Source organism: Rhinopithecus bieti, unplaced genomic scaffold, assembly GCF_001698545.2.
Source record: "Rhinopithecus bieti isolate Rb0 unplaced genomic scaffold, ASM169854v2 scaffold_64281, whole genome shotgun sequence".
Classification (NCBI taxonomy): domain Eukaryota; kingdom Metazoa; phylum Chordata; class Mammalia; order Primates; family Cercopithecidae; genus Rhinopithecus; species Rhinopithecus bieti.
Window position 1 is genome coordinate 178,683 of NW_016824829.1, and position 21,914 is coordinate 200,596.

At 42.5% G+C, this 21,914-nt stretch overlaps 1 protein-coding gene across 8 annotated transcripts in view; it reads right to left on the reverse strand.

The window, feature by feature from the left end:
* Positions 1-21,914, reverse strand: part of DCLK2 (doublecortin like kinase 2) — a 182,979-nt gene that overhangs the window by 7,758 nt on the left and 153,307 nt on the right. For all 8 annotated transcript variants that reach the window (XR_001883478.1, XR_001883479.1, XM_017862658.1 and 5 more), the window contains 7 exons: positions 17,463-17,582; positions 17,091-17,237; positions 10,074-10,207; positions 9,527-9,604; positions 3,205-3,301; positions 2,511-2,591; positions 1,219-1,335 (listed from right to left, as the gene is read on the reverse strand). Coding sequence is in view for 6 of the 8 variants with exons in the window: in XM_017862658.1 (XP_017718147.1) it covers positions 1,219-1,335; positions 2,511-2,591; positions 3,205-3,301; positions 9,527-9,604; positions 10,074-10,207; positions 17,091-17,237; positions 17,463-17,582 (774 nt within the window). In the remaining 2 variants the exon portion in view is untranslated. The remainder of the gene's footprint in view (positions 1-1,218; positions 1,336-2,510; positions 2,592-3,204; positions 3,302-9,526; positions 9,605-10,073; positions 10,208-17,090; positions 17,238-17,462; positions 17,583-21,914) is intronic.

Consider the following 21,914-nt stretch of genomic DNA (forward strand, 5'->3'; position numbering starts at 1 on the left):
GTGGAGTGGGGGTGTGGGGTGTGGGGGGTGTTGGGGTTGGGAGGATGTGGGTTATGTGTGTGGCTTCCTTACAGCTTCTATCTGGACCCTGCATCTTCCTAGGTAAGACTCCCAGACGACCATGCACCATGAGAATATGCCACTGTGTCCTTTCTAGTTGGGGAGGAAACAAGGAGGACCTTCCCAGAGGGTGAGAGGCCTGTCCCAAGTACGAGTGACAAAGTTGTGGAGATGGCCCATCCTTAGCTGTCAGGACTCAGTGTGGTCATGCGGGGGCCCAGATGTGAAACTCAGACACCCATCACCTCAGCAGGTCTGATTCGAAAGCTGCTCCAGCCAACTCCGGCTCTGGGAAAGGCAGCTCCACCCCTGTTCTATGCTCTTGGGAGTGCGGTGGGGGGAACCGAGGTCCCTGCCTGGGCGGCTGGTTGGCTTCTACCGCTCACAGGGAGCTGGCTTTCCAGCCCAGCGTCGCACTGGCTCAGGCCTGGACAGCTGCTGCGGGTGTGCTGCCCTCACCTCTGGTTCAGTGCTTTTTCCTTTTGATTCATTTACTCTCATGTCACTTTTCATTTTAATTTGTTATGTTTATGGATTTAGGAAAGTTGCCTTAAGGAACATTTTGGAAGAAGAAAGGCTGAAAAAATAAGGCCATCATTGTCACTGACATCTCATAAAATGTTAACCCTGAAAAACAAATATATATATATATTTTTTTCCTTGGTTCTGTACTTTTAAAAGCCCCAAACTGTATTTTAGAAAACACTGATCTTTTTAAAACTGAAATTTGTTTAGCTTTGGCTGCTTCTTATGCCAAGTCTCAAAGAATAATTCACATCTCTAATAATCTATTTTTGAGGCCTTGAGTAGGCAGGGAGTTAATTCCTAACACAACAAATCTCACCAGGGCTTGGGAGTCTCTCTAGATGAAAAGACCGAGACAAGAGTGGAAGCAGCTGCCCAGAGGGCCTGGCCAGGAGCTCCGTGGCACCTGGACCCCTCAGACCAGCCCTGTTGGTCCCTGCACAAGCCCCTCCACACAGTGCCCCAAGCCGGGGAGTTGCCAGACGAGTGCCCTCCACATGCCAAGCCAATCTTCGTATGAAATAGGACCATGGAAGGCACCAACTTCCATGTGAGGGCAGCTCCCGGCTATCTAATTCAAAAACTTCAAGGCCGGCTCCACAGACAGGCCAGATGCTGCCACCTTCCACTCACCATGATGACGGAGACCCCGGTGGTAGTGCTGTTCTGTTTGGGGAGCGCATTATTAAAGTGCTGTTTTAGTTTACCTGTTACCTCAGCTTGCATGTTATTCTCCTGGGAGGCATCATCCTACAGGAAAGAAAAGAATCAAATACAATGCTTTTTCCATCCCCCCGTTTCAGCTGTCTTTTCCTTAAGAGTCTCCCTCCCGGCCCCACCCTCCTGACCTCTTCCTAAATGGGCCCCTCTTAGTCACAGAATTAGGGAAACAATGATCTTTCAAAAACAACTATTGTTATTCAGTAGTCCCATGCCCTCAGAAAGACCCCACACCATTCCCTTTGCCCCTCAGGCCCAGGAGAGGGCACAGGTCTCCCGGGACACAAAGCAGGACACACTTCAGGCTACTGAGACCCTCACCCAAGGCACACGATTTAGTATGATCCCTCCCATGGAAGCATCAAAGGTAATTGTTTTTCACTTTAATCAAGAATTCATTTAGTTGCTAGTCTTTATTGCTTATAAAAAACCAGAAAAAATGTGGCATCTTAGCTACTTGGTCCAAGAGCCACATCATTTAGCCCAAGAGAGCAGCAAGCAGGGTCCAGAGAGACTGCACCTGGATGGCGAGTGGGTGGGGCAGTGGAGGTGCACAGGGAGCTCCCCAACGCGAGTCAACAAAGCCCTGGGCTAACTAAACTAACTTCACTCTCCTGGAGCCTCCCAGAAATGAGGGAAATGGGAGAAATGTAATTCCCACAGTCCCCATTTATTGGATTGTGTTTCCCTCCCAGAGACCACCTGAGCCTCTGGGAGGGAACTCTAGTCAATATCACATGTCTCCACCCAGCTCTGAAGGGACCACGTCTCAGCCTCCCCATCAACAGCAGGAGGTCTCCTGAAAGCACGTGCCCTGAAGGCAGAGAGATCAGAGTCTGAAACAGGCTCATCTCCAGGGCAAACCCTGGAAACTCAAACCCTGGAACCACAAAAGACGAGAGAGAAGAGCCTCCTAAAAGAGCACTGTGGCCAATTCCATTTTGCAGATAAGGAAACTGGGGCCAAGAAAGGGACAGTCACTTGCCCAGGTGACTCGCGGGGCAGGGTCTAAGACTGAGACCCTGGTGCCAACTGCTTTCTTGGGGAGCCATCTTCATGCTACTTGCTCAATGGGAAAGACAGACATTCTATCTACCGTGGAGCTTGGATGCATAACATGTGCATGTGTAAACGTCACAGTGAGGAACCGTGCTGTTGGCCACAGAGCACAGTGATGCCCATTCCCTGGGAATGTGGGTACTTACTGACACCCAGGGGTGACTCAGGATTTGTCCCGCGGTACACCGAGCTTCAACATTTACCTGAAGCATTTGACTGATTAATTCCTACAAACAAATAAACAAGTAAGACCACAGAGAAGGAGATAATTCAATATCACAAAAGAAGGTAATTCCAGCATAAATATAGAAATCTGAGTTTGTAGCAAGCACTTCAGAGAAGAGCCAGCACAGCTGCTAGCTGATTCAAACCTAAACGTGATTACACCTGCTCTCCTAATGCCTTACAAGCAGTGCAAAAGAGACGGTCTCTCCTGAGTCCACATAAAACTAAGATGTTCTTACCTAAGAGTTCTGGTCATTATTATTCCACAGTCTAAAACTGCGGTATTTCTCCTTTTGGCAATTCCGTGTGTTCTGCAGTTCATCCCTGTATCCTGATGGGTGCCCAATACATATTTCTCAAGTAAATGAAATAATGGATGTTAGAGCTTAGAGGAGCACAAGAGGATGGAGGGAAACCGGAAAGATGGCCAGTCCAACTTTAAGAATTTTGCCAAGAACTTCAGAGACCATACCATAGGATGAACTTAAAAGAACAACCACACAATAAAAGCCAAGGAACTTTCTGCAATGCAATACCAAGAGTAGCTACAGCCCTGTGGAATGGGTGAGGACCCCACAACGTAATACAACCCACAGAAACAGGCCTGGAGGGTACCTTGGCAGAGTCCGTGATGTTATCCCAGTAGGGGGCCGGAAATTCCAGCTTCCCAGCCAAGATCTGGTCGAAGAGATCTTCCTGGAGATTGTTCTCACTAAGCCAGTGACAAAGAAATGGAAGAAAAGTCAAAGTCACCAGAGAGTTTTTCAACAAAATGCCCACGGGAAGAGTGGGGAAAGGAGTCCAGTCTCTGGCTTTGACCTGGGCATTCCATATCTCAATTATGTATCTCAATTTCATTTGTAATGACAGAACTTTTCCTTTTAGACAATGAGCCAAATAACATTTCCATAGGCTGAGGAATTAAAGAGACAGAGACAACAACTCAAACATTTGCTTAACGAACGCAGAGTTTCAGTTTGGGAAGATGGAAAAGTTCTGGAAAGGGACGGTGGTGATTCTTGCACACAATGTGAATGTATTTAGTGGTACTGAACTGTACACTTAAAAATGGTGAGAATGATTGATTTTGTTATGTATATTTACCCCACCCCCCACACACACACACACACACTCAAGAAAATATTGCAATCCACAAATAATGGAAATCCTCATTTCAGGAAAAAAAAAAAAAACATCAGCATCTGCCCTCAAAACTATCATGGCAACAAGAAAGGAAAGGCAGAAAATCTGAGTCCGATCTCCTTTCCCTTCTTCTTTCCACTTTAATAGCCAAAGATCAGTGGAACAGCCAACATATGAAAAAGTTATAAGGAGTTCAGGATCTGGATAGAACATTCATGAAATAATTAGTTCACTGTTGGAAACTGACTTTAAACTCAGTCTGAGAGGAAGGGCCAACCCAAAATGCCAGGCAGAATGGCACAGGCTGAGGCAAACCCATGCCAGTGGCTCACAGGGGCATCCCTCCCACCTGCACCTGACCGTCCCACCCTCGGAGGTGCACTTACACAGTCAGTGCCTGATGAATACAGGCTGACCTGACTTCTCATGAATGATGTCATGGAAATGTGGAAACACCACTGGGAAAGATGTCCCCAACCTCCCAAATAACTTAACCTCCAGAGCCCCCTCACTTGGTGGGTGCATCGATGGCTAGAGTGAGGAACAGCATCATTAGCTTTCCAGGCCATTACAAGGACCCATGAGAAAGCTCAGAATGGCCTGTTGGAGTCAACATCAAAATCCAGGAGTGCAAGTTAAGTATTACCCGGCAAGTGTGCAAACATTTTTTGGAATTTCTTCACTCAGCCTTTGGGGTTTTGCTACCAACCCCATCAAAGGGGAACAAGGGCAAGCGTGGTGTCCTGAGAAACAGATCATTCAGCACAGTGTCTAGACACAAATTCTAGGGCTGTAGTGATGACAGGGTTCCCTCCTTCCTGCTCTATTAAAAAGAGTAGAGTTGGCTGGGTGTGGTGGCTCATGCCTGTAATCCCAACACTCTGGGAGGCCGAGGTAGGTGGATCACCTGAGGTCACGAGTTTGAGACCAGCCTGACCAACATGGTGAAACCCTGTCTCTACTAAAAATACAAAAAAAAAAAAAAAAAAAAATCAGCCGGGCATGGTGGTACACACCTGTAATCCCAGCTCCTCCGGAGGCTGGGGCAGGAGAATCCCTTGAACCTAGGAGGTGGAGGCTGCAGTGAGCTGAGATTGCACCACTGCACTCCAGCCTGGGTGACAGAGCAAGACTCTGTCTCAAAAAAAACAAAATAAACAAACAAACAAAAAAAAACAAACAACAACAAACAAAAGAGTTTCTGAGCTTTGTAAATATTCATGACATTTAAGAGCAAGCGCAGCTGAATGGACACCCATTGGTCCATGGAGTTTGGTGAAGAGGCACACTGAGGAGCAAAAGTCAGGACAGATAACTGGGCCAGGCAAGAGAAAGACATTCCCACTACTGTCCCAAAGAGCCATTTCCTGTGAATGCCCACAGGTTTCTTAGTGTCAGCATGTTTTCTTTCCTTTTCACTGTTATTTCCCTGCTGAGTGAGCTCAGCTTACTGCTCCTTCAAAGTGAGTACAGAATACATCTAAGATTATTAGATTTAGTGGAAAAATTCAGAAAACCAGAGGGCTCCAACATATGATGTTAGAAAAAGATATTTAAAATGAGCTATTGCCACAATCATTCTTTTTAGTCATCCTTACCTATTGTTCCACTCACCTCTCCCTTATTTTTTTCTAGAATCTCAAATATCTTATATTTTGTTAATCCATATAGCTTTTGTTAATAAATAGCTAAAAAAGCTGGAAGTGTGTGCACAGCAGTCATTTATAGCAGCTGGTTCTTGGCAAAATACCCTGAGTCAACAAACAAAACCATAGGGTGTCTCAGCAATGAGAATGAGACCCCGAAGTATCCACTGTGAGTTGCAAGAGCTTTGACAGTTGGGGCCTGCCCTGCACTAGAAAAACAGAAAGTTAATTTATCTTTCTTAGCAGTCATGTAAGAAAAGCTGTTCTGATTAAATCCACACTGGATTCGGTATCACACTGATACTCCGCAATGTGGCTGAGATCCTTCAGGGCACTTTAAAATTCTAAAACAATATAGCCTTTGGACCAAGGTGCTGTTAAGTCTAAAAATGTCCATTAAGAAAAACTTGAAAAACAACAAGAGAGTTTGTGCACACGCTCTCTTTTCAATGACAAAGCATTAAAATTCAGAGAAGGTAAACCTGAAAATGTTGTAAGCTATTTCCCAAATGATGTTCAAACGTTCCACTTAGAGCATTTTGCGCGTGTTTCAAGAGAAACAAAAACTTCAGTATAGTCATACAAATGATACTTTTTGTCAGTGACCCTAAGAGCAGACTTGCTTAGGCAACAACTAAAATTCTGGGTGCCTCTGAAAAACCAGTCTCCTTCTCGGTAATGATGAATCTGATGTTGAAAAAGACTAGAGGAAGATAGTCCAGGCGCACTGGCTCACACCTATAATCTCAACACTTTCACAGGCTGCGGTGGGAGGACTGCCTGAGGCTAGGAGTTCACGACTAGCCTGGGCAACAATGCAATGTGGTCTCAGCTACTCAGGAGGCTGAGGGAGGAGGACTGCTTGAGCCAGGAGTTGGAGACTGCAGTGAACTATGATCGTACTACACTCCAGCCTGGTCAACAGAGACCCTGTCTCTTAAAAAATAAATTAAAAAGGTTACAAAATAAAAGTTACAGACTGGGCAACAAAATGAGACCCTCTCTCTACAAAAAAAAAAAAAAGCTGGGCATGGTGGTGTGTGCTTGTAGTCCCAGCTACTTGGGAGGTTGAGGTGGGAGGATTCCTTGAGCTGGAGTAGGCTGTGATCACACCGCTGCACTCCAGCCTGGGTGACAGAGCAAGATCCTGCCTATAAAAAAGAAAAGGAAAAAAAAAAAAAGACTAGAGAAAGAATGAAAGATGCTACAGTCAGAGAAGCTAAAACTGTAAATTCCAAATAACAATTTTAGTTTAAATGTTTTGGGTTAAAGTTGTCTTTTGTATAAAACAAACTATTTTGAAATATTTGAAGGACTTTTAAGTACAAACGTAGACAATCTATTTTATACCAAATTTATTTACCATATACCATTTCTGTAATTTATGACATACATTTCTATATTATAGTAGGTTATAAAATCTACCCAGAATGTCGCTGTATGCCATGAAGACACTTCGGTAACACGTTTTTAACATTACAGATTCTCTTTCATCACAATATGATATAAAAGAGGGAAAGCATTGTCTTAATTTTAAAAGCTACCTGGAGGTCTATGACCTGCTTCTGAAGGCAGCACATAAGGGCAGCAGCCTTCAGAACGTAGCTTTACTGCTTTTGATTAGCCAAACTTATCTCTAGACCCCACAAAAAAGCTGCTCCCCATTCAGTATCAATCCATGATAAATACATCCTGTTCAATTTGAGTCTCACTTTTGTTAAAAAGTAAAAAGCAGTGAAAAGAAAAAACTCTCAGGCTGCACCGGCAACTGGAAACACTAGAGGGAGTTGTGAGCACACAGTCCTCAAACTTATCCCCCAAGACCCTTTCCCAGCTGATCCCAGCTTGGGTTAGCCAGGGAAGGGAACTCCGCTGTAACTGGCCCAGGATCACCTGTCATCAAGATGCATTCCCCTTCTCCACTTGACCAACTCCCGAAACATGACATCACTGAGTCCAGCCAAGGCCTGGTGTGACTGTAAAAATGGCCACGAACTATTCCCTTCCCACTATGTACTTAGCTCATTTTCTCCCACATTTACTCTGGGTTTGACTTGATTTGCTTAATGGCACACCAAGTGTGAGGTGAGCAGAGACTGAGGAAGTTCTCGGGGAGTAGAACTTGCCCTGTTTCTGGCTGCTGGGGAATCCTGCATCCACTCTCATGGAAGCCCAGGACAGTCCTTGCATGATGAAAGCACAGGGCCAAGTCATCTCTCTTGTCCCAGTGGACACTGAGCCACCTACCAGGCGTGCAAGTGGGGCCATCCTAGACCATCAAGCCCCCACTGAGCCAGCCAGCTCAGAAGATTCACTCAACTGATCCATGCAATTGTTTCATACTCCTAACTTCAGGGGTAGTTTGTTACTCAGCAAAAGCTAACTGAAACGTGCAGTAATTCTACAGTCTGTGTAAACCACCTAGTCAACGACTTTGGTGGAAGACCATGATGTTGACGGCCAGATGAAAATATCTTTCCACCTATAAAAACTCCACTAATACCACAAAGGTCTCACTCAAATGCTACATCTTTCATTAATGCTACATCCTTGTGACATCCCTGAACTAAGCACTCCCTCATGCTCTGCTTATTCTCTTTGATCAATAGTCTTGTGAGGTGTGTCTTTATCTATAGCATAAGGCTTTCAAAAGTAGAGACTAACATCTGTCAGTCTTATGTTTACTGCAATGCCAATTAGAAAATTGTTCAACTCAATGGAAAAACTGAGAATGTTAAAAAGATAATCCTTTCAACTTTTCTGTATGTTCGAAAGTTTTCATAATAAAATGTTGGAGGGAAAAGAAGATAAAACCATTTTTCACTTACTGACCCAGAACAACACTACAAACACCATGCCATAGACTAAATGTTCATATCTCCCCAGAATTCCCATGCTGAAACCTAATCCCCACTGTGCTGGTAGTAGGACATGGGACCTTTGGGCAGCCATGCTATTGTTAAGGGTGGAGCTCTCATGAATAGGATTAGTGCCCTCACAAAAGACCCTAGAGATTCCCTTGTCCTTTCCACCGTATGTGGTTAGGGTGATGAGACGGCTCCCTATGAACCAGGAAGTGGGCCCTGAACAGTCACCAAATCTGTAGCACCTTGATCTTGGAATTCTCAACCTCCAGAACTGGAAGGATGAATTTTCTGGTATTTATAAGCCACACTGTGTATGGCATTTTGTCATGGCTAGTCAAATAAACTAAGGGAAACCACGACCTCAGGTTTTGTTCACCACTGTATTCCTAGCACTTAAAATCATGCTTGGTACACAGTAGCTACTCATTAGAGAGTTACAAAATGAACAAAAGAAGAGATTAAAGTTAAAAGAGGTCAAGAAAACTCAGAAGAAAACAGAACATGCATGGTTAGATGAACTTCTGCTTCAGAGTAATTCATTTGCTCCAGAGGGGAAGATGAAACTCATCAAAAGAGCTGTGGCTGAAGCCCCTCACTCACCCCTATGCAAAGACTGCCGGGCCAAAGAGTGTGCTCTGTGCCCTGCTCACACACCCTGACCATTGTCAGGGGCCATCTCTGCTTCCACCAGGTGAAGCAAATGGTTACCAAGACTCAGTCAGTCTGTGTATTCCCAGGCCTATTTATACCACAAGTGTTTGTAATTCTATTCTTAATTAAATGTCACGTGAACCAATAAAATGAATTTTAAGAAGAAACAGAAATTGTTTCTATGAGAACAAAGTTGAATGCTATAGAAAGATATAAAAATTGCTCTCAATTATAATTGTGAGAGATCACTATGAAGAACTGGAAGACAACATACCTGGAAGGATTCGGACTGCTTCACAAGGCTCTTTAAATTTTGCTGTTATTTGAAAAAATGGAGAAATTGGACATGGTAGACACCGTATTATGGGTTTATTTTTATGAAAGAATGAACACTGAAAACTCAGAGGACCAACCAAACACAAAGCAAAGGCCTTCACCTCACATCCAAAGTATGCTAATGAGAATACACATTAATAGGCTGTACATTAAAAAGTGAAAGGTTTTTTATGTAATTTTTAACTGGCATTTTTAGTGACCAAACAGTCCTGACTGCCAGGAGCAAAGTGTCTGCTTCTGGACCCAAGGGAGAGTATTTGCAATTCAAATACAGTCGCCCAAAAGGCCACCTACCTTCGGAATGGTGGGAATCCACAGAGAAGTATGTATGTGATCACGCCAGCTGCCCAAATGTCCACCTTCAGGCCATAGCTAGGAAAACAAAGTGGGTGAGGGGGAGAGAAATGATGACTCCCAAGAACCTTCCATGGTACTGGAGTATTGCCTTTAATTGTTGGGAAAAGGATTATTTTGGTGTTATTCATTTCATTTCACATAGAGATGAATGAATCACCCTTTAGAAAAAGACATCTGTTTCTGCCAACCTAACCACAGTCTTGGTGACTACTGCCATATTCTCAAGAGTGGCCTTGGGACACAAGTCCAGGCCAGGGCTCTGATCAGGTAAGCATAAAGTCTGCTTCCTGAGGTCAAAATCATGGTGCAGGCAACTCTCTTCTTTCCATTCTCCACCTTCACAGGAGGCACTGTATACACAAGCAGCAGCAGCAGCAACAAAACAGACCTTTCTCACGAACTGTATACAGAAGCAGCAACAGCAACAAAAACAGACCTTTCTCACCAAAGTTAAAGGACTAACCAGGGCCACCAGAAGTCTTACCCAGTTTCAGCAATGATTTCTGGAGCCACGTAAGTGGGTGTGCCACAGACTGTGTATAAAGGGCCTTCTACCACAGTAGCAAGCCCAAAGTCTCCCAGTTTCAAAGACTTGGTCCCATCGGGATATTCACACACCTGAAACAGAAATCAACCAACCATCAGAAGGTTTTTTTTTTTTCCTCAACAAGTGCAAGAGGGCTCTTGGAATTAGGCAGAAAGGACACAAATACATTTACTGTTAAACTCCAATGAAATCTCTCCTTGTGATTCTTTTTTTGAAGACAGGGTCTCGCTTTGTTGCCCATGCTGGAGTGCAGTGGCATGACCACAGCTCACTGCAGTCACAACCTCTGGGCTCAAGTAATCCTTCCCCCACCGAACTCCCACCAAGTAGCTGGAACTACAGGTACATGCCACCACACCAGGCTAATTTCTTTATTTTTTGTAGAGACGGGGTCTCCTTATATTGCCTAAGCTGGTCTTGAACTCCTGGGGTCACGAGATCTGCCCATCTCAGCCTCCCAAAGTGCTGGGAATACAGACATGAGCGACCGTGCCCGACCCCTCCTTGTGATTCTAACACCAATGATTTATCTTTGCTGCTTTAAAGCGCTAATTTTTTTCTCTTCAGAGATTTTGCACGATTGTGTGAAATTTGGAAAAAATATTTTCCACTTTTGCAGAAAGTTCCTTACCTAGAAGTACAATGAACACACGTGCTTGCTTACACAGTAGTTAGGGTGTAGGCGGGTGTGTACCTGATGGGCATGAGAGAGGCCTCTAATCCTGGAGGTAGAAACTGACCTTTATTTAGCATTTACTGTGTGTGACGTACTTGAAAGCCCAAGAAATGGTGTATTAAGTGTCCACCAAAGCACTTGGTGACCTCCACGGGACTAGCATGTTTAGTTCAGAAAATAAAATTGGGGGCAGCGATGGGGTCCTTGTTGTCCGGACAGTCAATGATGAAATATAAATATCATATAGGGGAAAACCTTAGAAGTTTAAAAAGAAAATGACCTTTGGGATCAGCCTGAACTTCCGTAACAAGTCCACACACCTGGCTGTGTGACTTCTCAAAGTCACATAAGCTCTCTGAGCACATTCCCTCATCTAGGAAGTGAGATAATGCCAGTACCTCCCTTGTGAAGTTGGTGTGAAGGTGAAATGAGACAAAGCTCAGAACAGGGCTCAATAAATGCTCCTTCCTTGTGGGTAATGATAAAGGAGAAAAAATAAAAGTAAAAAAATAAAAAATGTTCTTTCCATTTCCTGGAAGGACTGGCTGATTAGATAATTATCACATTGGAAAAGGTTTAAAAATGCGGGTGGAGATGTGACTGTTTATCCTTAAAGAACCTTTCTAGAAAGCATTTCAGCAATATATAGCAAATTTCTTTACATCAATTATAACCTTTGACCCAAAAGTCTACTTCTCAAAACCTACTCTAGGGGAATAGAGATGGACCCAAGGATGCTAATCTCAGAATTTGTCTATGACTTTTAAAAACTAAAGGCAACATAAATGGGTAACAGGGCAATGACTAATTATGATACATTACCATAATAAAATATTACATACTTTCTAATAAGCATTTTTCAAATATATTAATCATATGGGAAACAGTCACTATTACACAGAGTTAAAAAATGCACAATTATAAATAAATACTCAAAAATGTTAACAAGTTTATCTCTAAGCAGTAGCATGAAGGATTAAATTAATTTTCTTTATACTTTTCAGTGGTTTCTAAAATGTTTACAATGACCATGTGTTGGTTTATAATAATTTCATATATAAGCAAAACTATGGGATAAATATAACTTTAGAAAGTTACATTCTAAGTGGATAGTTTTGGAAGCAAACAAGTGCATATGACAGCATAATTCAGGTTTCACCATGCAATCCTGAACTGTGTACAGTCTGTCTGTCTCTTGGATGTCCATTTTGAAAATATGGAATTTCAGAGAATAAACTGCTGCAGAGACCTAGTCTATACTCATTGTAATGCCTGTTTCTATTTTTCTATTTTAAGCATATTTAGTTTGCTTTGTCTCATATTTTACTGAACCAGATATTTATCTCAACTACTATTAGCTAGAGAAGGAGAAAAATTTAGAAAATGATGTTTTTTCAAGATAAGTATGTTAGCAACATCATCCATTAGTCTGCTACTTAATGAGGGGAGTGATTTAAACAGTCATCAGTAAAAGCATGGAGAACCACAAGGCTCCCCCAGGCCAGTAATTCCCCAAGTTTTAAAGGCATTTTAAAGAGGACAGCAGAGAAATACCTCCCTTACCTGTGATGTCCTTATCCATTTAATAGGAACATGTTTCACCTATAGTATCTGAATAACATTTTCCAGTCTTATATACTGAATACACATCCCTAACACATATCTTTGACTTTAAAGTTCACAGGAGTAAAGATGAGGATTTTGAGTTCCTCATAGATATTTACAACTCTGAGTCAGCCCACAAGTCAGCAGAAACATTTTCAAAGATATGATTCAGCCTAAAGTAATGGATTCCAGATTCTTAGTCACGTCACAGTCTTAGGAAAACTTTCCACCCATTATGTTTAATGTAAACATTAGCAAGAACAATCTGATATAATTATAGTTAGAATTTATAATGCTTTTACCAAAACCCAGACTTTGGAAAGAAATTTCCTAAGTAATTACAGCGATAAGAATGTTATAAGCACAATTTCCTAACTGTCTGTATCATGAGAGTTAAAACAAAAGTTTTATAAATGTCACTGTTATTTTTTTTTTACAACTTAAAACATACTCTTTAGGTACAATTTTGAAAATAGTGTTTATTTTAAAGACTCCATTTAGTGATGCCTAGGGATATTTAGAGGTTGCTGTCAGATACTCAGAAGTCCCAGAAGTCCTGTTTTTCACATCCTCTATAAAGAATTCAGAGTCAGACGCAGGAGCATAAATAGAAAGGGACTGAACAGTCTATAACTGCTGAATTACGTCTTTGCAAGTGATATTCCTTGGCTAAACATCAAAAAAGAAGTGTCATTAGGGGCAGACAAGCCTGAAATCATATCTTATCTGATTCATCTCTCCTCAATGCTAGACACAGAAGCAAATATGTCTTAATATGAATACATTTCAGATCTTAGTGGGAGACTGTCTTCAAAGCAGGAAGAAATTATACATATATATCTCTCTAGATAGATATAGAGACACACACAGCATTGCTTTAAAAACAATTGCCTTTAATAAAGAGGTGACTAGATGAACAGGGACTCCAAAGGCTTTCTGGCAGAATTCAGGTCTCCCCAGAAACTGACATTCTCGAGGACTTTGGAGATTTCAAAATTCTTCCAAACGTTACGTCACTGGACTTCTAGAGCCACCCCACTGGGCAATTAGGAAGAGAACTGTTACCTCCATTTTACGAATGAGGAGACTGAGGCGCACAGCACTCAGGTTACTAGTCATATGGCCAGGCAGGGGCTCCAGCCAGGACCATTATTCGTTCCACAGCACCATTCTGCAAGATTCGGTATCTGAAAAATAACTGGATAGGCCTGCCAGAACCCTGACTATAGTCTGCACTTCCTTACAGATTTTGAGTGAATTTAAACAATAACAACAGTGAGAACTCCAGCCTGCAGTGTTCAAACACCCCACCACAAGCTGTGAGATGCTTCTGTCAAAAGTTGCTCTCAGAATGCAAAAATAAAAAACGCGAGGAATGCAGATCCCACATACAAAATGAACACTGCATGTTCTCTAAATAAAATGTCAACTTCATGATTTAGAAGGACTTCAAATATGAGAAACCAACCCTCTTCTCTTCTCTCCCCTATCCCCAGAACTTCTGGACAACCTAAATTTATCACTGGTCTCTCATAGTTAACTCTGACACGGCACCACCAGGCTGTAACTCACAGCTTTAACGGCCACCCCTGTGCTCCCTGACACAGCTACCAATACATCTCCACTGGCAGGGTTTTAAATTATGATGCTGCTTACCGGAGAGGGGGATGCAAATCAGATGTCTGAATGCTCTGGTGTTTAAAAACTGAATTAGTTCTTAGAGCAAGAAGAGGCCGACAGTCACTCTGGGTATTTACTTTTAGTATCTCAGTGGCACCCTCTCCTCCCAGGCCAATACCAACCTGCTGACTAAATCTAGAAACTGCCGAGTGATCTAGTTAGGTTTTCAATGGCAAACACATTTTACTGAGATATATGAGGCTAAGGTTGTTTCTGAAGGCTCGACAGAGCCTTTCTACATCACACATCCGCCTCTTCCAGAGGTCAGTTTTATCCTCTTCTTCCTTCTCCTCCCTTTCTGGGCTAACACAAGGGGGCTGCTATAGGTTTGGGAAGGGGTGGACGCTCATCTAGGCCAGGTGAGACTCGATGAGGAGTGTGACTCTGATTTCCTGATTGCATTCCAAGACTCATGATGTTGGAGACATCAATCCCCATTACATTATTCACTCTTTTAAATTTTTTAAATTTTAGCCAATTCTCCTGAAGAAGTGAAAAACATTATCCACCCTTGATGTGTGACAAGAAAAAAGGAGGCGGTGTCAGATTCTCTACATATATTAAGAAACTCTGAGTGGAAAAGAGAAGAAACAGGAGGTGAGAGTGAGATCTGTGAGCTGGGAAATGGACACTCCCTGGTTTACAGGGAAGCTCACAAGCACCTCAGTCACCTTTGCTGGGCCTTAGATCAGGGCTGCTGGACACACTGGCTCCAGGGGTTCCTTGGGAACCTGTGGCTCCCATATTTTCAGAGAATGCAGTAACTGGAGCCAGTGGGGCAAGGCAGGTTGTGGAGAACAGGAAGCAGTCAAGGGGGTATCCTTATGAATGCCCCAGTGTTTGTGTCTGGGCACACCTGGAGAAGCCCTGTGCCTTTGTTTGCGAAGCCCGGGCCAAACTCAGTTCGACGGTGGAGGAGCCTGGCATACCGCAAGGTCCCAGCGGGCGAGAAGCCTGTTTGAGGAGAGAATGCTATATCCTTACTTTCCTCCTAAGGCTCGGTTTACAGCTCTGTCTCCATTCCTTGTTAGAGTTCATAAAACCAAGTCCATAATCCCCTCTGCCCCTTTTATTTTTTAACACAGAGCAGGGATATTTCTTTTCCTAATAAGAACATATAGAAATGAAATATAATTCCCTCAAGGCAGAAGAAAGTAAGATAAAATTTCACATACTTTTAAACGGACACTCAGAAATCATCAAATGATATTACCAAAAAGAAAAGACACAGACTCTGGATTAGATTAGCCAAAAAATAAAAAGTCCCCAGGATGGCTTCAGAAGCTGGGCATCAAGGCACACTCCTTTCAACAGTTATTTGTGTGGTGCTCACAGTAGGCTGTAGAGCCTCATGCTCTAGCACCAGTTGCTAGCTGAGTGTCAGTGGTCAGCAAGCAAACACTCTGCTGTCCATTATGTGTTTACGTGGCACTGTCCAAGCCATTGGAGATATAAAGATAATTGAGACACAAACCTTGCCTCCATGGTACTTACAATCCCAAAGAGGCAGACAAGTATATGATAAAGATCACAACACCGTAGCAAGCGCAGCAGAAACCCAAGGTAGCTGTGACTGAACTCTGTCTAGAAAGTCTAGGGTGACATTAAAGAAGACTTAACTTTTGCTCAATGTATTACAAGATGAATGGTTTACCACACTGCTGGAAGAGAGGACGTTGCAAATGAGGACCGGTAGGAACAGAACCAGTGAAGGCTTGGTAAGGCTGTTGGTAAGTCAAGTCTTAACTAAAAACTGAGGATGGAGGAACCTGTGTTTGGATTAACTCAGATAAGCTTGCCTCCCAAGCAGGAATGAGGATGAGAGCCCTGAAAGGCAGAAATAAAGAAGCCAACTATGTCATGTGTGTTTGTGGGGGGCTGGGAGGAGTGTAAATGTCAAATCACCCAACCAATTTCTCTATAATTCTTCTATAACGTGGTCATGAAGATTGGCTCCCAACTAGCAAGCTGTGTCTAGTTATCAAGAGTCACCATGAAGGTGAGTTAAATATGGCTTGACGCTTAGGCCATGTTGGGTTGGATGGATAAGAGTTATTAACAGGACAGGAGGCTGAAAAGGCAAATTGAGATCAGACTATGAAGAACTCTGGATACCACAGTAGAGTAAGACTTTTTATTCTGTAGAATAATAGGATAAAAGAGACTTCTAAGAAAAAAAAAATTGGCAACTCTTGGTCTCAGTTTCCATGCCTATAAAGTGGAGATGAATGGACTAGACTATTTCCAAAATTCTTCCCCGCAAATAAATTAACCTCCATATTCTACTCCTGTCTCCTATGAGCCTCTGTCTCAAATTTATTCTTCACAATTTTCTGCCCTATAAAATAATTTTCCTGCTCACCTTTAAGTCAGTACCATCAATTAAAATATAAATGGAAATGTATTTTCTTATATCTGGTGACATGCTTTGGCTCTGTGTCCCCATCCAAATCTCATGTTGAACTGTAATTCCCAATGTGGGGGGAGGCACCTCGTGGGAGGTGACTTGATTCTGGAAGCAGATGTCCCCTATGCTGTTCTTGTGGTAGTGAGTTCTCATGATACGATGGTTTAAAAATGTGTGGCACTTTCCTCCTCGCTCTCCTTCTCTCCTGCCACCATGTGAAGAAGGTGCTCGCTTCCCCTTTACCTTCCGCCATGATTGTAAGTCTCCTGAAGCCTCCCAGTCATACTTCCTGTTAAGCCTGTGGAACTGTGAGTCAATCAAACCTCTTCTTCCTAAATTACTCAGTCTCAGGTAGTTCTTTATAGCAGAGTGAGAATGAAATGATACATCTGGTAAATAGTAAATGCAGAAAAATTCAATAACTCCATTAGTATTTGATGGTCGTTGACACGAGTCTTGCTAATTTTCTAAATTTAAAGTCTCATAATGCAGGATTGTTATAGACTGTAAAATGCCATTATTTGCATATGCTCCTTTTAAAGGAAGAGAGGCATTCATTGGAACAGAAAAAGCAGGGATGACATACCAAGAGATTCTCTGGTTTGATGTCTCTGTGCACGATGCTGAGGCCATGGAGATACCTGAGGGCATTGGCTAAGTTGTATACCATGGCGCTGCCATCTCTCTCAGTGTACTTGGTCGACGAAGTAATTGCATCAAAGAGATCTCCACCCTAAAGGATACATAAAAGAACGTATCAAAACATCAACAGTGCAATTCTATGAAGGTAAGAAAGATGGCTCATTGGCACAAAGCAGAAAATGACACAAGTGCCACTAAAACTGGTGATTATAAATAATGAAAGTTACGAGGCAGCAATACACTTTTCTGATTAGGTCCTTCAAGGATATTGTAAATTGTGGGACCAGGCCCCAAGAAAATCTCTCTATCCTCTTACTTTGACCAATTCCATCACCAGAAAGAGCTCAGTTGCTGTTTCCATCTCCTCGACCAGCATAATGATATTGGGATGTTTCACTCGGCGCAGTATTGACACTTCATTCTCAATCAGGTGTTCCTGTCAAATGAACAGTATAGAGAGGAGATCAGAAATCACAGAACCCTCTGCTCTTTCTCTAAGGCCTAGAGGACAGCAAAACAAACACAGCCTGTGGATCTGATGCCAAAGAAAGCATTGCTCTTGGCACAAAGACAACTAAACCTGACCTTGACCTAATTGTTCCCATAGGGACAGGGTCAGTGTGAACATATTATTGACATTACCAAAAACATACAGACGCCTAAACATCCCCCAAAAGGCTCCATGGTGCTTCTGTGGCATATTAAGCATACTGTCTTCTCGCTCTTCATTATTTCTAACACCTTGAGAGGTTGTGATGCTCTTAATGAAAAGCACCACAAAAAAGCTATGAAAGCTTCAGCACACAGCTCTGTGCTTTGTAATTCAGCCAGAACCACTTTTTGATTCCAGTATACACTCACAAATAAAGACTAGGCATATAAGAAAACTTGGCATGCTTATAGCGTATAACTTCTGGCATTAGCATTTTTAGTTTTTAAACTGTTACTAACATGAATTTGAATTTCATGCTGAAATTCATGAAAAAAAGGAACTTTCTTCCTCTATGACTGGATATGAAATCATTCACCAGATGGATGTTCCTTAACATCTTGTATTTCAGAAATCTGAAAACATACAGTACCACGGGGACCACTATTCTCATTTTAGCTCTAATCACTTCTCCTCTGAAAACACCGCCTGATTATCAATCCTGGTGAGTAATGCAGTTGGGATCAGCACTGTAGCAAAATGTTTGCTTACAGAATTAACGAATTATTCGTAATACATCAACCCATGAATCATGAACAATGATTGCCCTGTTTTAAATGAGACATTAAAACCTCTCAACATGTGTACACATGTATTTTTACACATGGATGCACGAAGTTAAGAGCCACCTCATCCTTTTGGACCATAGCTGGAAATAAAAATTATAACAAATGAATAAATAACATGTGGAGAAAAATCTGTTTCAAGCTCCTGCACATGGTAGGTTGTGTTTCTTGAGCACTGAATGCACTGTGCTTGTCCAAGCAGTCACTCAATAAATGTTGGCAAGTGACAGTGCAAATTTACTAAACAGAAGTATGGGAAAGAAAGAAACCAACATTTACTAGGAATCTAGTCACTGTTTGTTAGTAGCTGTGTAAGGTACTTGTGTAATGTTTGAACACTTTATCTTTGGAAACAGTCACTGGAGGTTGAATGTAAACTAGGTTTCTGACATCCAAGACCATCTTTCTTATACACACATTATCACCTTCCAAAGGGGAAGAATTCAGTAAATGCCAAGATGGAATTCTTCAAAATAAAAATTACAGCTGTAAGTGAAAATACTTAATTCCTTGAAAAGATAAGAGCATACAGTAGCACCACACTGACTTAGGGGTTAAGAATCACACCAGGGTTTGTGCAAGGAGGAGAATCTATGCTTCTTTTAATGAACAGGGCTAAGAAGTCTTTGACTGGCTCAGGACTCAACAAACGCTTCCAAATCTGAAGAATGGTGTTTCTGAGACCCCAGTAAACCACAGCTGGGAAGCCAAGGACAGGGTCTCCTATCCGTCTCCAAGCCCACCTGTCTAAGTTACAGAGCAGCAGACAGAGCCCCGGTTCCTCCCTTGGGAAGCAGCTGTACAGCCAGACCCCTTGTGGTCGCAAAGACAAAGAAAAGACTTGGCAAACCCTCTACATTGATGCACATATTTGAAGCTTTTGGGTCATCTGCACCAAGCATATCCTCAATCACTCTAAAAAGCAAGGTTAGATACACTTTTGTGAACATCTACAAGTAAGCACATGAATTTATTTCACTCCATGTGAAGCAAAGACAACAGTTGCTACTGTCATTAAATAGGCTTTTTATTTTAAAGTTACACAAATCTACCCCTTCAATTCTCCTCCCTGCTCCTCATTTTATCCAAAGTTAGAAGAGTCTATATATTCGCCTCTCCTTGGGGGCTGTGGTTGTGTTGCTAATTTAGTGATATCTGTAAGATAATCCCCTCACCAGCACCCCAATACCCTCTCTCAAGACTACAACTCCTCCAAGTTATTATCTTCTTCAATAAAAGGCACAACAGAAGGTCTTCTGGGATACATTGTGGAACTTCTCCTAAGGGCCACCAGCAGTGTTACCTTTCAAATATCGCAGCAACATTTCCTCCACCATCACTCATTAGTCTACTGAACTCTACTTGACAATGGCTAGTATTCTAAGCACACAGTGAATGTTTTTGTTAAAACATGGGCACTGTTAACCTTTCTCAGCCTCTTACTGTCCCTATAAAACTGTCTATGAAGGAACAATCCACTTTTGAAATGAACCATCATCAGAAGCAAAATAAAAGTACTGCATAAAAATCCTTACAGACATTATCTATTACTTGTGCAACCTATATGTAGTCTTTGTTTCTAATATGTAAAAAAAATGCTCTAAATTTTCCAAGAGAATATTTCTAAATATAATATGAATATCACTTTTGTCTTGAGCCATATTGAACTTACATTATTCAATCATCTACCATTATTTATGTTAAGTGATTCGTAATTCTAACTCCAAACAATTTACATATGAATCATCTCATGGCAGTGTTCCACAGTTCTGTATGAGAGTAAATGACGAAAACTGCTAACTTGGCAAAGGACACTGCCTTATCTTTGGACACGGTGATTTTTAACATACAAAGAGAGAGGGATGGGGGGTATAACAGGAGACAAAGTAACTCTCTCAAACTAGACTAATCATCTTGTCTCAACCCACCCCAGCCCATAAAGCAGTCCTTTCCTCTGTGTTCTCCATCTCATTGAACAAAACTGCTGTCCCAAGCAGAAACAGGAAATGCACCCTGATTCCTTCTTTCCTCCTCCTCCTTGTGGGTGGATAATATACCCACAGTCACCAATATCTGCCCAGTTACCTCCTTGGTGGCCTCTGAATCCAACCATTCATTCATTCAGTTCTCTCTGTTCCTCTTGCCAATCCCTTACCTCGACTTCTAGGCATTTACACAGGTAGTTTTCTTTTATTTGAGACAGAGACTCATTCTGTCGCCCAAGCTGGAATGCAGTGGTATGATCCCAGCTCACTGCAACCTCAACCTCCCAAGCTCAAGCAATCCTCCCGCCTCAGCCTCCTGAGTAGCTGGGACCACAGGTGTGCACCCAGTTAATTATTTTTTGTAGAAATGGGGTCTCGCTATGTTGCCAGGGCTGGTCTCGAACTCCTGGGCTCAAGGAATCCTCCCACCTCAGCCTCCCAAAGTGCTGGGATTATAGGCATGAGCCACCATTCCGGTCATAGTTTTATCTGGAACTTTCTTCATCTACTTCTTGGCAAACTCCTATGTACTTCTCAGGACCAAATCAGAAGGCCCCTCCTCTAAGTCACCTCCCCTGCTCACTCACAGCTGGGTCAGGTAGTCCTGTTCTCACAGCCCCGTATCACAGCTCTCATCCCACCATCTTTCAACCGTTTGTGTGCTGGTCTCTAACCCTCCGGAACTGAGAGCTTGTGGAGGTTTTGGTTACCTCACTCTCCAGCAACTAGCACAGTTACTAACAAACAGCAGGTACCAAAGTGTTCATGTGAAAGAGTAGACACATCACGCACTGCACTGCCCACATGGCTTCATAGCTGGCATCTGTGTTGCTCAGAGCACACTGCTGAGGAGAAAGTGGTGAGAGAGAGAAAATGTACAAATCACCTCATGGGATTTCTGTGGTAAACATACATAACAGACTGAATGATGATACCCAAATACATCAAGTCCTAATTGCTGCAACTTGGAAATATTACCTTACTTGGGAAAAGGGTTCTGCAGATGTGATGAAGGGTTCTGCAATGGAGAGATAACCCTGGATTGTCAGAGGGAGAGGGGTAAATGCCACCACAGATATTCTTAGAGAAGCACAAGGAAGTTTCACACAGACAGAGGAGAAGGCAGCGTGAAGATGGAGGGAGAGACTGGTGGGCTGTGACCACAACCCAAGAATACTGCTAGTCATGGGATGCTCAGAGACAAGGAACAGATTCTCCCCAAAACCCCCAAAGGAAGTATGGATTTCTGACTTTCAGCCTCCTGAACTGTGAGAAAATAATTTTTGGTTGTTTTAAGCCACTAAGTTTGTGGTAATTTATTCCCACAGCCTGAGGAAACAAATACTTCCAAATATACTTCTGGATTTATGTCCTGCCCAGGCCCATGTAGATGATGGATGCAAAAATGTATACAGTAGGAAGACAAAGAAGGATCACTTCTAAGCACCAGAACAGAAATTGTACACTGTGAGAATTCAATAAATATTTATTCAGCATGAAAGAGAATA